Source organism: Monodelphis domestica, chromosome 3 (genome assembly GCF_027887165.1).
Source record: "Monodelphis domestica isolate mMonDom1 chromosome 3, mMonDom1.pri, whole genome shotgun sequence".
NCBI classification, from domain to species: domain Eukaryota; kingdom Metazoa; phylum Chordata; class Mammalia; order Didelphimorphia; family Didelphidae; genus Monodelphis; species Monodelphis domestica.
The window spans coordinates 432,847,532-432,864,668 of NC_077229.1; the positions used below are offsets into that span (position 1 = coordinate 432,847,532).

General features: G+C 36.4%; 1 protein-coding gene across 5 annotated transcripts in view; it reads left to right on the forward strand.

The window, feature by feature from the left end:
* The window catches only part of WDR7 (WD repeat domain 7), a 579,662-nt gene that overhangs the window by 241,160 nt on the left and 321,365 nt on the right, over positions 1-17,137 (forward strand). For all 5 annotated transcript variants that reach the window (XM_007487542.3, XM_001366509.4, XM_001366558.4 and 2 more), the window contains one exon: positions 14,349-14,462. In XM_007487542.3, the coding sequence (XP_007487604.1) occupies positions 14,349-14,462 (114 nt within the window). The remainder of the gene's footprint in view (positions 1-14,348; positions 14,463-17,137) is intronic.

Sequence of the window (17,137 nt, forward strand, 5' to 3'; positions counted from 1 at the left end):
GATTATAACAAATTTATTATTACATAAGTTACTTTATAAATTAATTGCATATTTTTCTGAGTTATTTATAGTTTTTCATTTTACTAATATTTGCCTCTGGAAGAAGTTATTTTGGGCTAGTCCTTTCAGTATACCAGATCAATCAAAGTAATCTATTACTCTCTTAATCTATGGAGACAAACCCTGTTCATTTATATTATCTGTGTAGTTACTTGAGTATGTGTAGTATAGTAGTAGTCTCTCAGTAACCGAGGATGACGATTGTCTTTGTGCGTTTTCATCTATGATAGATGAGTGTGCACAAAGACACTTGTGCGTGAAGGAGATTTAAGTGGAAAAGCTGATGCACAGAGACAGTCCCACTCTTTCGGCGTTGGAAGCCTGGGTCCAGTGGCACGAAAAGTCGTTGCACCTGGAGACTTCCTCAGCTGCATTGGATGACTGTGTTGTCTTTTGTGCTCCAACACGCCCTGAGCACTCCACAGTGCCTTGCTGTGTCGCCCTCTCAGCCGTTGAACCTTCTTGTTGTTTTCTTCCGTCTGTTCAGCCAAAGCAGTCTTCACATGCTGGGTGAGCAAAGCCTTAGTTCACCAGGGGTCGACGTCGACCCGATGGCTACCCTCACAAGGTTTAGCTGGCCTGTCGAAGCTGTTGCCCAGGGTGTGGCCTCTGCTGCATGCTAGCAGCTACTGGGAGCCACCAGTGAGAGCTGGGTGTCAGATGGGGGTCAGAGGCTGGAGAGCTGCCCCAGGAGGGCACGACAAGCCCTCCATACCAGAGATACTACCCCTCCCTGAACACCCCATACACCCTAAACCCCATATACCCTACACCCCATACACCCTATGAGGTCTCATAGAGAACTTTGTCAAATGCCTAAGAATATGAGCTATTCCCCAATTGATAAAGTCAAAAGATAGCAACGGTTTTTGGATGAAGAAATCAAAGCTATATATAACTACATGATAAAATGTTCTAAATCATTATTGATTAGAGAAATACAAATTAGAACAACTTTGATATATCATCTATACCTATCAGATTAGTTAAAATAGCAAAATGACAAATGTTGGAGATGTGGAAAAGTGGGGACACTGCTGATGGAACTATGAACCAATTTAACCATTCAGAGAGCAAATTGGAATTATTCTCAATTGAGTTATAAAATTTTGACTCAGCAATACTACTATTAGATTTATTTCCTAAGGTGATCAAGGGAAATGGCTAAGAAACTATGAGTTTGTCCTAAAATATTTATAGCAGCTCTTTTTGTAGTGGCAAAGAACTGGAAATTGAAAAAAAATGCCTATCAATTGGGAAATGACTAAACAAGTTGCAGCATATGATTATTGTGGAATACCACCATATCATAAGAAATGACAGTTTAATTTTGGAAAACCATGGAAAGTCCTGAATGAGATTATGAAGAGTGAAGTGCATAGAACCAAGTGCATAGAACAGTATTTTGTTGCTGTATATAATGTGTAGTATAAATCAGTTAATAAAGTCACAGATTTAGGGAAACATTCTGGGAAATGTTTCTTGGTGAAAGAAAATTAAATGAATTATTTTGATAGCTCATTTATCTTACAAACAGATAAACCTGAAAAATATGCGTTGTACAGGGGTAGCTTGAAGAGGTCCTAGGTTCAAAATTGGCCTCAGACACTTCCTAGCTGTTTGACCCTAGGTAAATCACTGAAACCCCATTGCCTAGCCCTTACTGCTCTTCTTCCTGGAACCAATACACAGTATTGATTCTAAGATGGAAGGTAAGGGTTTAAAAAAATGTGCCTAGTAAAACACTTTATTTCAAGGAGCATCACTATTTTCTTATTGGTTTGTTTTGTGAAATCATGTTAATAATTGTTATTGATTCACTTTTGTGCCTTATTCTAGTTTCTTCTCATTACCTTTTATTTTAGTCTCTCAATTTAAGGCAAAAAATTTAGACGTGCCAAATACATTATTATTAAGACTTGAAAATCTCTTTTTTCCCCCTCTGATGAGTAATAGTAAAGTTAGAAAGAAAGGAAAGCTTTGTTGCTGTTTTTATTGTTTAGTTGCTCAGCCCTTTTTGACTCTTCAAGACTCCATGGGCCTAGTTATTCATGGGATTTTCTTGGTATTCAGAAGTTAAATGACTTGCCCAGGGTCACACAGTTGGGAAGTATCTGCAGAGGCTGGGTTTAAACTCAGATCTTTCTGACTCCATGTCTCTCACTTTTTTCAGTGAACTACCTGCCTCCTGAATAAGATTTTAAGAGATAGTAATGTATTCAGTTTTGGATGTATTGAGTTTTAAGATGCCTATGGAACATATAATTCAAGATGTCCAGTAGATAGAGATGTGAGACTAGAAGTCTATTATGAGAATTGAACACCAGTTTGCTCCCCTTTTCTTGGTACGCTAAGATGAGTCTTGGTGTATTTCTCTAGTAAATTGGGTTTCTGCTCAGGTCCCATTTTTTGAGTGGATTAAAAACAAGGCCTAGGATTATCTGGATAAGGGAAACAATGCATACTCTAGAAGGATTCCAGAAGCCTCCTGTCTCCCTGACTCTTCAGAGAATGGTTGCCTATTGTCCCACATGTCCCCAGGCTTTCAGGAGACCCAGATGAGGTTAAGTCTCTCCAGTCAGGGGGACCCAGGAAAAGTAATGCCACAGGGGGTATAAGTTATGGATTTAGGAAGTTTGTGGGTTTTTTGTTTGTTTTTTTCTGGCCAAGCAGGTTGTGGTTCTAGCCAAGCAACAGGAGTGAGTCGGGAATTGAGGTCAGTTACAGTCAGGAATAACTAGGTTGGAAGGTTTCTGGTTCCCTGGCCTCAGTCCTGCTGCTGTAGGCCCTGGGAACAGGATCAGAGAAGAGTGAAATCAACAAGGTACCCTTGGGGGCTGTGTCTGCTGTGACCTCAGCTGCAGAGACCCCCATTGGCCAACAGCTGGGAATTAGGGGAGTAGACCCTACAGATTCTATGGGTGCCAATCTTACAAATGAGGGAGTTTGTAGATGTTAGAAACAATGACTAGAAACCTACTTAATCTTGCATTGTGGCACTAGTAGAGAAGGAGTCAGGAAGGAGTGTGTACTGATGAATAGTTGCTAAGGGACTGGGGCTCCAACACCTGTGGATTCTCCCAGGAGAGTGTAGTCCCTGGCTGGTGCCACAGAGAAAGGCATACTGTCTGCTTTCAGATGCAGTGGCAGAACTGCCTGTGGACTTTGTGTGTGAGAATCCACAATTAATCATAGACTGGGGTTTGAGTAAGGGACCATGAGTACATCCAGTCCTAGACTATAATAACTAGAATAACTAAGTAGAACCTAGGAAAAACAGATACAAGGAATCCTGAAACCGGAGGTAAGATATCACAACACATTAGAAACCTCGGGACTCCAGCAAAAAACCAGTAATTAAGTATTGGCCCAGCTGCTAAAATAATAAATTAATCAATTAATTACAATGATTAAGCAAAGGAAAAAGAATTTAATTAATAGCCGTTATAGAGACAGAGAAGACCTCCATTCAAACTCAGAGGACAGTGAAATAAAAATGCCTACATCAAAAACAGCAAAGAAATGTACTAAATGGCTACAGGCACAAAAAGAGCCTTTAGAAGAGCTTTAACAGGACCTCAAAAATTAAATGAGAGAGGCTTAGTAGAAATTAGGACAAAAATAAGAGCAATACAAGAGAATCAAGAAAATTATGAAAGAAAGATCACACATGGAAAAAGAAATACAGAAACTCACAGAAGAAAATAATGTATTAAGAACTAGAACTCAGCAAGGGCAAACTAGCAATTTCCTAAGACAATGATTGAACAATCACAACATTAAAATAATGCAGGACATGGAACATAGTATTTTGTAGAGAAAAAGAATTGAGCTTACAACAAAGAATAACCTATCTCACAAATATGAGCATAATTTACAAAAGGTAAAAAAAATGGATATTTAATGAACTAAGGAAGTTTTACAAAACTCTTTCTGGGAAAAACACTAGAACTCAACAGAAAATTTGATTTTTAAGAAACATACAAAGGTAATGATGAAAGAGTAAATCATAAGGGACCCAAAAGGCTGGTAGTACTTGAACCCTATTCTCGTTAGACCTGAAATAAAGAGAGAACAACATACATAATTAAAAGGATACAGAAAAACATGAAAGAAGATATTTGGGATAAGTGAGGGACTGGCAGTGCTCTTAGGGGACTCAGGAAATAAGGAAGGATGGATTAAGGGAAAAGAAAACAAGGGCATATAGGTAAAGGGAAGGAAGGGAGGAATTCCTAGAGGGGAGTACATATCAAAAGGTAAGATGAGGGGACAAATTAAGAAACTCTCAGGACAATATAAGGGAAGAATTTTTAGAATTAAACTTATATCAAGAAGTAGAAGGGCATGACTGGGTGGCTAAGGAATGTATTTTCGAGAAGGTAGATAGAAAAGAATTAAAAGGTAAGGTGGAAGGAACAAGAGGGAGACCATTGAAAAAGTGGGTGAATTTGGAATTAGGAGGGCAAGGGGAGAGAATAAGGGAGAATTTTTGGTAAGGGGTGTGAATTGGAGAGGTATTGGTCAAAGGAAATTGGACATCTGAGGATGGGTACAATGCAAAGAAAAGAAGTAAGGAACAAACAGTGAGGAGAGAAAAGATAGAGATAACCAGTTAGGAGAATTGGAGTAGATGGAAATGCACAACTAGTAACTATGGCATTGATTTTAAATGGGATGAATTCCCTTATGGGAAGAAAATGAATAGCAGAAAGGATCATAAACACCAGGACCTAACAATGTTTAGTTTACAAGAAACACACTGAAAATGAGAGATAGACAGAGTGAAGGTGAGAGCCTCAGCTGATCCAGAGAAGGGAGGTATAGTATTCAAGACCTCTGACACAGCTGAAGTTAAAATGGATATAATTGGAAGTGATGAACTGTTTAACTATATTATGCTGGGGGTTACTGTGGTTAATGAAACATGATCAATATTGGACATCTATGAGCCATGTATTATAACTTCCAGATTTTAAAAGGAAAAACTATATGAGATACCAATAGAAATAGATAAGAAAGTAATAATAGTGAAGAACTTTAATTTTCTCCTCTCAGAACTAGATAAGACTAACCAAAAAAATAAGAAAGAGTTTAAGGAAATGAATAGAATCTTAGGTAATTGAAATATGATAGATCCCCCCACTTACCCGCATGAAGCTAGTAGAAGATGAGTATACACATAATCCAAATATAGTTTCTGGTGAGACAACAATGGTTTAGCAAGCATTAATATTCTGCAAAAGTCTTACTTTAACACTCATCATACTATGGAGGTAATCCTGCCTTCCTAAGGTGGTGTGGCATTAGAACAAATGTTCCACTATGTTTGACGAAATTGGAAAGACTTATTTTGGAAAATGTATGATCCTAGTAACAGATTATTTCTGCTGCCTAAGGACTCATCTAAAGAAATATGGCCTGGTTAACTGAGATGGGTTAAGTTGATCAAATTGAGTGCTGATAGGAACATGGAGTAATAGGCCTAATATTACATTGCTAGTGCAGCTGTGAATTGTTTTATAGAAAGAAGATGGAAATATATATTAAGAGCTCTAAAGTTATTTATGTACATTGGCCTAGGGATCCCATTATTAGAATTTGGCCTTACGGATATTATTGAGAGGGTAAAAAGCTATAAATGTATGAAAATATTCATGAAAACTTTGTTTATGATGACAAAATAATTGGAAATGATACAAATGCAATGATAGAAGTGGCCAAATATATTGTAATTTTAAATGTAATGGATTATATTATGTTAAGAGAAATGACAAATATTGGAAATATAAAGAAGATGGGGGTAAATATATGAAGAGAGGAAAAGAGAAGAAAAAAGAATAAGAATAAAACATACCATGATTATATTTTTAAATAACAGCAACAAAAACAAGAGGAAAACAATATGAAAGTAAAATAAATCCAAAGGGAACTCAGAAGCAGAGGATGTTTATATTAGTACACATTTATAGTGCATGTATTTTATTTTAATTCATTTTTAAAAATTTATTTATTTTAGGCAATTTAGAACATTATTCCTTGGTTACAAGAATCATAATTTTTCCCTCCCCCCACCCATCACGTAGCCGAAGCACATATCCACTGGGTATTACATGTGTACTTGATCAGAACCTATTTCCATGTTGTTGATGTTTGCACTAGGATGTTCATTTAGAGTCTGCGTCCCCAATCATATCCCCATGACACATGTAATCAGGCAGTTGTTTTTCTTCTGTGTTTCTACTCCCACAGTTTTTCCTCTGAATGTGGATAGTGTTCTTTCTCATAGATCCCTCCTTGTTGTTCTGGATCACTGCATTGCCACTAATGGAGAAATCCATTAAATTCAATTGTACCACAGTGTATCAGTCTTTGTGTACAATGTTCTCCTGGTTCTGCTCCTTTCACTCTGCATCAATTCCTGGAAATTGTTCCAGTTCTCTTGGAATTCCTCCACTTTATTATTCCTTTGAGCACAATAGTATTCCATCACCAACATATACCACAATTTGTTGTCATTCCCCAATTTAAGGGCATGCTCTCATTTTCCAGTTCTTTTCCACCACAAAGAGAGCAGCTATGAATATTCTTGTACAAGTCTTTTTCCTTATTATCTCTTTGGTATACAAACCAAGCAGTGCTATGGCTGGATCAAAGGACAGATAGTCTTTTAGCACCCTTTGGGCATAGTTCCAAATTGCCCTCCAGAATGGTTGGATCAATTAACAACTCCATCAACAATGCATTAATATCCCAACTTTGCCACATGCCCTCCAGCATTCATTACTTTCCATTGCTGTCATGTGAGCCATTCTGCTATGTGTGAGCTGATACCTCAGAGTTGTTTTGATTTGCATCTCTCTGATTATCAGAGATTCAGAACACTTTTTCATGTGCTTATTAATAGTTTTGATTTCTTTAATTGAAAATTGCCTATTCATGTCCCTTGCCCATTTATCAATGGCTTGGTTTTTTTGTACAATTGATTTACCTCTTCATAATTTGAGTAATTAGACCTTTGTCAGAGGTTTTTGTTATGAAGATTGTTTCCCCATTTGTTGCTTCCCTTCTAATTTTGGTTGCATTGGTTTTGTTTGTACAAAAACTTTTCAATTTGATGTAATCAAAATTATTTATTTTATATTTTGTTATTTTTTCTAGTTTTTGCTTGGTTTTTAAATCTTTCATTTCCCAAAGATCTGACATGTATAGTATTCTGTGTTGACCTAATTTACTCAGAGACTGTCTTGCTGAAGTCATTTACCCGAAGTCTATTCCACTGATCCTCCTTTCTGTCTCTTAGCCAGTACCATCTGGGACTGCAAGGCCACCTTCCTTCACGTTTTTCTTCATGATTTCCCTGGATATCCTTGATCTTTTGTTCCTCCAAATGAACTTTGTTATGCTTTTTTCTAATTCAGTAAAAAAGTTTTTTGGAAGTTTGATGGGTATGGCACTAAATAAGTAAATTAATTTGGGTAGGATTGTCATTTTTATTATGTTAGCTTGCCGTACCCATGAGCAATCAATGTTTTTCCACTTGTTTAGATCTAGTTTTAATTGTGTGGAGAGTGTTTTATAGTTGTGTTCATATAGTTCCTATGTTTGTCTTGCCAGATAAATTCCTAAGTATTTTATATTGTCTAGGGTGATTTTAAATGGAATTTCTCTTTCTAATTCTTGCTGCTGAGATGTGTTGGAAAGATGACTTATGTGGGTTTATTTTGCATCCTGCAACTTTGCTAAAGTTGTTGATTATTTCAACCAGCTTTTTAGTTGATTCTCTAGGATTCTTTAAGTAGACCATCATATCATCTGCAAAGAGTGATAGCTTGGTCTCCTCATTGCCTATTTTAATACCTTCAATTTCTTTTTCTTCTCTAATTGCTACAGCTAGTGTTTCTAGTACAATGTTAAATAATAGAAGTGATAATGGGCATCCTTGTTTCACTCCTGATATTATTGGGAATGCTTCTAGTTTATCCCCATTGCAGATGATGTTTGCTGATAGTTTTAGATGAATACTGTTTATTAATTTTAGGAAAGGCCTTTCTATTCCTATGCTTCCTAGTGTTTTCAGTAGAAATGGGTGTTGTATTTTGTCAAAAGCTTTTTCAGCATTTATTGAGATAATCATGTGATTTTTGTTGTGTGATGTGATGCTTGTTAATATAGTCAATTATGTGGATGGTTTTCCTAATATTGAACCATCCTTGCATTCTTGGTATAAATCCTACCTGGTCATAATGAATAACCCTTGTGAGAGCTTGCTGGAGTCTTTTTGCTAGTATACTATTTAAGAATTATGTATCTATGTTCATTAAGGAGATTGGTCTATAGTTTTCTTTCTCTGTTTTTTATCTGCCTGGCTTTGGAATCAGTATCATATTTGTGTCATAAAAGGAATTTGGTAGGACTACTTCTTTGTTTATTCTGTCAAATAGTTGTATAATATTGGGATTAGTTGTTCTTTGAATGTTTGATAGAATTCATTTGTTAATCCATCTGGTCCTGGGGACTTTTTTTAAGGGAGTTCTTTGATGGCTTGTTCAATTTCTTTTTCTGATATGAGGTTGTTTAGGTAATCTATTTCTTCCTCTGTTAGTCTAAGCAATTTAATTTTTGTAAATATTCATTCATCATGGCTTTGTCAGCTATCATGATTGTGACTATCACAGCTATCATGATATGAGTATATATAGTTCGGATAGGGGGAGGTTCAGATCTCCCACTAGTATAGTTTTTCTATCTATTTCATCCTTGAGCTCCTCTAGTTTCTCCTTTAAAAATTTGGATGCTCTGCCATTTGGTGCATACATATTGAGTACAAATATTTCCTCGTTGTCTATACTGCCTTTTATCAGGATGTAATTACCTTCCCTGTCGCTTTTAACTAGATTTATTTTTACTTTGGCTTTGTTGGATATCATGATTGCTACTCCTGCCTTCTTTTTATCATTTGATGCCCAATAGATTTGGTTCCATCCTCTTACTTTCACCCTATGCGTATCTACCATCCTCATGTGTGTTTCTTGGAGACAGCATATGGTAGGGTTTTGGATTCTAATCCACTCTGCTATTCACTTGCATTTTATGGGTGAGTTCATTCCATTCACATTCAGAGTTATTATTACTATCTGTGTATTTCCCAGCATTTTGATTTATATTCCTAGTCCTGGCCTTTCTTCTTTCTTATTTTACTTCCCTTTCTACCACCCCTTCTTATTCCCCTCTTATTTTCTTTACAGTTTTTTTAAGCTATCCCCACCCTCTTCCTCCCTTTTATTGCTTCCCTCCCCACCCATCCATTTGTTACCCTTCTATTTCCATATCAGGCACAAATCAGTTCTCTGCCCCAATATATTTCATTGTTCTTCCCTCTTTGAGGGATTTTTATGTATGTAGGAGTTGAGTATTTCCTATCTCCCATCTCTTTACCCTTCCAGTGTATTGATGTTTTCCTTCCTCCCTCCATGTGCTTCTTTGTGACATATAAATATACCCCATTTTGTTTCTTTTCCCATTTCTCTTAGTATTAACCTCTTTTTAACTCTATTTGTGTATACATATACATTTATGCATACATATATCTATGTACATATTTGTGTCTTGGCATTTCATTCTATACAGTTTATCATTGTTCCCTCTAAGTATAATTCTTCTAGCTGCCCAGGTGATAACAATTTTTAAGAGTTACCAATGTCCTCTTTTCTTATAGGGATACATATCATTTTAATTTATTAGGTCTCTTAAATAAAAGGTGGGGTTTTTTTCTTCTTTCTCCCTTTCTTAATTACCTTTTGATGATTGTCTTGAATTCTGTTTTTCGGCATTGAATTTTCTGTTCAGCTCTGGTATTTTCTTTACAAATGGTTGGAATTCTTCTATTTTATTAAATAACCATACTTTTCCCCATAAGAATATAGTCAGTTTTACTGGCTAGTTGATTCTTGGTTGTAGGCCTAGTTCCCTTGCTTTCCAGAATATCATATTCCATGCCTTTTGGTCCTTCAGTGTAGATGCAGCCAGATCCTGTGTTACCCTCACTGTGGTTCCATGGTATCTGAATGACTTCTTCTTAGCAGCTTATAATATTTTTTCCTTGATCTGATAGTTCTTGAATTTGACTATAACATTCCTGGGTGTTATCATATTGAGACTAACTATAGGAGGTGATCTGTGGATTCTTTCAATTTCCACTTTTCCTTCTTGTTCTAGAATGTTGGGGTTGTTTTCTTGGATAATTTCCTGTAGTATGATGTCTAGGCTTTTCCTTTTGTCATGGTCTTCCGGGAGACCAATGATTCTTAAGTTGTCTCTCCTTGAACGATTTTCTAAATCTTCTGTTTTCTGAATGAGATGTTTCATATTTTCCTCAATTTTTTAATTCTTTTGATTTTGTTTATAGTTTCCTGCTGCCTTGTGAAGTCGCTTGCTTCTAATTGTTGTATTCTGGTTTTTAAAAACTGGATTTCATCCATGGTTTTTTGGTCATCCTCTTTCTGGTCTGATTTTCTTTGGAGGTTATCTTTCATCTCCTTTGCCTCATTTTTATGCTGATTAATTTTGACTTTCAAGACACTATTTTCTGTTTCCAGATGAGTTATCTTGCTTTTTAAGTTCTTTTCCCAGTTGTCTTCAGCCTCTCTTAATTGTGCTTTGAATTGTATTTTGAGTTCTTCCAAAGCATGCATCCAATTTGCTGGAGTTTCTGTGTTTTTGCTTGGTGTTCCTTCATCTTCCTCTGTTATATTTGCTCTTTGTTTATTGCCTCGATAGAAGTTGTTGATTGTAATTTCTTTTTTCTTTTTCTGTTGTTTGCTCACATTTGTCCCTTCCTTTCCCCCTGTAGTTGCCTGCTCTCTTGATCCTCTCATTATGTGCTGGATCTGTGATTTTGGACTTTTGTGTTAGCCTTCACCCTTGAAGCTTACTCAGCAAATCTCTCAGCACATTCTGTGGGGGAATGGATGTTGGAGTTTGAGCTTCCCTGCTCTCTGAAGGCTTGATGAGATTAAGCCCAGCTGAGTTGAATTTGTAGAGCTGGATGTGCCCAGAGGTCAAAACCTCAGGAATGGGGGCAATATGGAGTGTCTCTGCTGCTGTGACTAGGATGCCAGCTCTGAGCTTCTCCTCCAACTGCTTCCACACCACCTGTGTTCGAACCTCAGAGCCTGGCAAAGCTTTGTCTGCAAGATACTCCCTCTACACTAGCACCCTTGCCTGCCCAGAGGTTCCAGCCACTGTTGATGGCTCAGTGCTCTAGGTGGGGGAGAGTCCTGGGTCCTTCCTTCTTCCTTCCCCTTAAACCCGAGTGTTCTCGAATTCAGGCTTGGGGGGGGGGGGTAGATGTACCTTTTAAGCTGAGTCCAGAAATAGGGTTCTTTAGCTCTGTCCTGTTGTTAGGTTTGATTTTAAGTCCCCTGTGAGCATTTAGTTGTTTTTTTTTAAACCCTTAACTTCTGTCTTGGAGTCAATACTGTGTATTGGTTCCAAGGCAGAAGAGTGGTAAGGGCTAGGCAATGGGGGTTAAGTGATTTGCCCAGGGTCACACAGCTGGGAAGTGTCTGAGCCCAGATTTGAACCTGAGCATTTAGTTTTTAATTGGTAAGGAATGGTTGTCAGGGGTCTGAACTTTCACTGCTTCTACTCCACCATCTTGACTCTGCCTCCTAATGTTATGTATTTTAGAAGAAATTATAAATAATGTGGAGTTTGTGATTTTTCACATAATTTTAAATGCATTTGTTTATTTAAATGTTTTTTATTGGTGATGGTGGCTACTAAGTATATAATAAAAATATTTTTAAGAGAGGTTTGTAATTTTGGAGAGAGCATTTTGTTTTTAATGATAAGGTCAAAATAGACTGTAAAGTTAAGAATAGGGTGAAGGGAAAGGAAATTAAGGCACCTATTATAGTTAATAAGGTCAGATGGATCAAGTGAGGTCTTTTTGAGGTTGAGGGAGTGAGGGAGTCATGGGCATGTTTGTAGGAAGTAGGGAGACAAGAAGACATTGAAGGTAAACAAGATAGTGTGAATGATAAAGGGGGAACTCTACTGGAAAAGATGGGATGCAATGGGACCTCAGGTGGATGTAAACTTTTTTTGCCTTGGCAAGGAGAAGGGCTACGTTATGTGAGATGTTGTTGAAGGAAGAGATAGTAGCAGAAGATATCAAAGTGATATGAGATGAAGGATAGAGAAGAGGGACCTGTCTTATTATTATATCTCTTATTCATACTGGTTTTTGTTAATGCTTTTACTAGTTAGATTGAGTTATGAATCTGATTTTGAACTTATATTTTAATTAATTACCATTAATTATAAAAATCATGTGCCTAGATTTGACTATGGTCTGTCATTTAGTAGAATGTGTCAATATGACTCTTTGGGGAGAAGGATAGAGGCATTGTAAGGTAAGAGAGCATAGTCTCTAATTTCTTTCCCAAACCTGAAAATTTTTTTGAAAGTTTGAATTCATTTCACCTCATTGTCTCAGACGTGTTGAAAGAAATTGAATCACTCAACTCATCCCAATTGGTTTAACTAACAAGATGCCCTGTTCCCTAATATCTTTAGGATGTAAAAATATCTCTGAGCTTTAGAATCAATTGATCAGAGACATAAAATGGTTGAATTAATTTCTAGAGAGTTAAATGATTTTCCTCTTTGGTTAAAATGAGTACTTTCTAATTTGATTTCTTGTTTATTATTTAAATCTCATGTAAATTTCAGATTTTTCTTGCAATGGGTTTGGAGGAGCTGAGTAGTCTATGGCCATTCAGTCATTTATTATGTCTACCTTTCCCATGAGGTTTTCTTGGGAAAGATCCTGGAATAATTTGCCATTTCCTTCTCTGGATCATTTTACATATGAGGGAACTGAGGCAAAGAAGGTTAAATGATTTTCCCAGTGTTTCATAGCTAGTTAATGTTTGAGGCCAGATTTGAATTCAGTCTTTCCCTCTTTTAGTACAGGCTCTCTCTTCACTGTATCACTTTGCTGTCTTGCATTTTCTTCTAGACTCATTTATACATTTATACATACATTTATACATGTATGGGGCCTATGTCCCAGCCTTTTTTGGGGTGTGTGTGTGTGTGTGAAGACTTTGTAGTATGTTTTTTGGTATACTCCTTATTTGTACATGTACTCCCTGATAGAATCTCTGATCCATGGGGAACAGGGGCACTTTGAGTTTTATCTTTATAGCCACAATGCTGGTTATATAGTCGGGCTGTTAGTCAATAAAATCTTCTTGTTTTGTTGTTGTCCTACTTTTCATGATCCCATTTGGGGTTTTCTTGGCAAAGATCCTGAAGGCATTTGCCATTTCCTTTTACAGATGAGGAAATTGAGGCAAAGGGATAAGTAACTTTCTGAGAGTCTCACGGCTAGTTAGTTATCAGAAACCAGATATGAACTCAGGGAGATGTCTTTGTGACTTAAAGCCAGGGATTCTGTCCACTGTAACATGTAGATGTCTAAAATTTTATTAAGTATTTTTTTATTAAGCACCCACTGTGCTAAGCACTGGAGGATACAAATAAAAAGAAAGATAGACTGTCTTTGGGGAGCTTACAGAACACAAAAGAAAGCTGGAAAGCTAAGAATGATGGAGAGTTAAAGAAGTACAAAATCCATGTAGCTGGTAGGAAAGGTGGTGAACAATTGTGCTATATCAGCCACTCTTTATTCACAAAGAAAGTCTCGGACCCATTACCCTCTCCTTCAAAGGTCTAGTTAAATAGCCTGAGAATTGTAGGTGCTTAATAATACTCATGGATTAAGATAGCAATTGTTTTTTATGGTCCCTTTGCAGAAAACTTTCCTTTTTTGAGATTTATATTAAACCAACAAATTGATAAACAATACAGTTGTTTTGCATTGCATCTTATCATATTTCAAATGTTCCTAGTTCTATTTTTTTTTGATTTGTTTGTGTTAGTCAAAGAATGGAATTAGCACCATGGCTAGTACTTTCAATCCAGACTTTGTCATTTATTAATGGTGGATATGAACTAGTCATTTAATCTCTCAACCTCAATTTTCTCACCTGCAAAATTGGCACAATAATACTTTATCTTCCCATTATTTTAAAATGTACAACTCTAGCAAAAAAGCATACATGCAGCTTTTATATTAGCTTCTAGATCTCGGAGTAGATATTAATCTTCTTCTCTGATAGTTTAATTGCAGTAAACAAATTCACATTATTTGAAGACCCCCCCCTTTTTTTCTTCCATTTTATTAAACAGAATTTTTACCTTTACATTTATTTTAGCTGGAGTGACTGCAGAATCTATTCAGACTGCAACTGCTAATCCAGATGCTATGGGGACTGAAACTAAAGTCCAAGAAGAAGAACATGATCTTGTAGATGATGACATCACTGCAGGTATTTGTAATGATGTTACAATTTTTATTGAAATAGGCACAATTTAAAAAATAAAATTACCTGTTTATAGTTCAAAGTGAGAAGAATTTTGACTTTGTAACTGAGAACTTATCTAATAATATATAGAGAGAGATAGGGAGAAATATATGATGAGTCAGTCAGACAATGAGATATTTAGCACTGGTTATTTAGGACCTTAGAGGTACACAGTAAGAATAGAATAAGATATTTCTTTCAAAATTCTATGAGTTAGACAAGAGAAACACACAGAGAGTTCAAGTTCAGTAAGATGCAATTATGAACACAAGTAAAATCATGTGTCATGAGTAGATGAGCTAGGAGGCACCTTCTGGTTCTAAAATACTTTGTGTGTATGTGTATTTATAAACATATCCTTTGTCGTAGAAATCTAAAACTTAAGATTCTTTGTTGAGGTCAACATTCTAATGAATTTTTAGTATACTTGGAAGAAGAAAAGTTTATTTATGAGTCCATTGAAGAGATTATAAAGGAATTGTGCTGGTTCATTTTCAGAATACTTGATTGTTATATAGGAAAGATCATGAATGATCCTTTTGGGGGCCAACTGGGTTTTTCATTGTTACACTCTGCACTCTTGTTTCTCTCTTCTTACTTCTCCCATACTAGTTCTGGCCTTCTGCCAGTAGTGACCTCAAAGATAATGTTGGTGCTATGAGGCTATATAATAAGTGGAGAAGTTAACAAGAAATTTGTAATATTGTTGATGCCATGTTGGAAAGTCTATCACATGTCATAATATGTACTGGAGAAAGAAATTATAGGATTTGGTCCTTTTTTGATGCATGCCTTTTTATCTTACCTCATTCCAAATTGAAAAGATTACTTTGAGGGTGATATGAGCTAATCTGTTATGGGTACTGAATAGCCAAAAAAAAGCAGGCTGGGTAAAGTGAAAACTATTGAGAAATTACAATCCACTTTCTAAAACTGACTGGGCTGTCAATGAGTAGTCAAACTTCAAGTCTAAATCAAAAAGCCTTTTGGATAATAGTATTTGATTTTCTTTGACTGCCCTTGATATCATATCATATAGCTTAAAAAGTTATATCTTTATTACTTAATGTTAAGTAGAAAGATAATATTCGCATTGCTTAGGATTTTTTTCCATCATACAGTAGTAATTTGCTTCAGTTCACCCTGTAAATGTAGAAATTTTAGGCTTCTGGGAGAGGTTATAATATTGTAATGGCTAAAAATGTGGCTACAGGATTTATGTAATATTGAACAATGGCCGCCAAGGAATTTACTTATGAAATTCCTAAAATGAAACACTCAAGTCAGAATAGAGTTTATGGAGGTTTAATCACACTGGAAGTAGAGAAAGGAGAGGGAGAGAAGGAGAGAAGAGAAAAGGGAAAAGGGACTACTCAACCTCTGACCAAGGCAGAGGGAGTTTTAGGCCCAAAGCCCAGGTGGAAAGAATCAGTCCTTAACTCACGTGACCGATCTGAAGGAAAGCTGTCTGCGGGCGTCCTCCCTCTCCAAGCTCCTAACACCCACTCCTCTAGCTCTCTCCACAGGAAGTCAGCGAATCCCAGAGGCTGTTCCCTACCTCACTTCCTGTGTCTCACAAATCCAATGGTTGGCTCTAGCTTGGCTTAGGACAGCCCAGGTGGGCAGTTAGTTATTTCTGATTTGTCATTGACTAGCGCATGCCCGTGTAGTGTGGGTGTGCACAATTTTTGGGTGCTAGACTAAGATGGAGACTTTTAAAATTCACAACCCCTAGGCAGAGAGTATGTGGAGGTTATATATTCTAGACATTATATAAACAACAGGTGTGTGATGAACTGAGTTGATGTGATCACAGGTAAAGAAAGTGGCAGAAATGCTGTAAGGACATGTTTCACAAGATTATATAACTGTGTCAAGCTTGAAAATGACAGTAATATGACATGGAGTGCAACTGGAGCACTTTTAAAAATTGTTATGAAACTACTGAGCAAAATAGCTGCCCCACAAATATGCCCTATGCACAGCAATTTTATTGGCAAGCCAAAGTCCAGTCTACAAACACTTAGCAAATAAATGCCTAATAACTTAGCCGTGATTATTTAATTCTCCAGCAACATCTTTGTATGCTTAAAGCATTAGAGAAGTAGAACATAAACATTCTATTTTCAAAAGATTTATAAATTTTTGATGGAAATTTAAAAACTATTATATCTAACAATTTGAGCAAGATCCTGACTTACAGAGTCTTATCAAACTGTTATTAATTTTATATAAACAAGTAATTTTTAAATGAAATGTGTGATTTGGATTTATGAAAAGAGTAAAATTTAAGATGGTCAATAAGCATCTATAAGTGCTTTCTTGCCTGTTAGGCACTGTACTGACAGTGGGGGCATAAAGAAGGGCAAAAACAGTTCCCAACTAAAGTGAGATTATTGTAAGATTTATAAGATTCTCACTTATGAATGGACAGAGTTGAAATTACAGATGAAAGTTAAATTGTAAATTAGGTAGTTCAATGTGCAATTAGCCTTGTAATTCAACATACTAATGCAAATATAACCAGTATTTAATGTCAAAATGTAACCTGTTGACTCATCTGCTTTTATTATAATCCTTTATTATCTTCCTTCAGCTTAGCACCTCCTAACAGACTTTACCACCCAAGTGGACTTAAA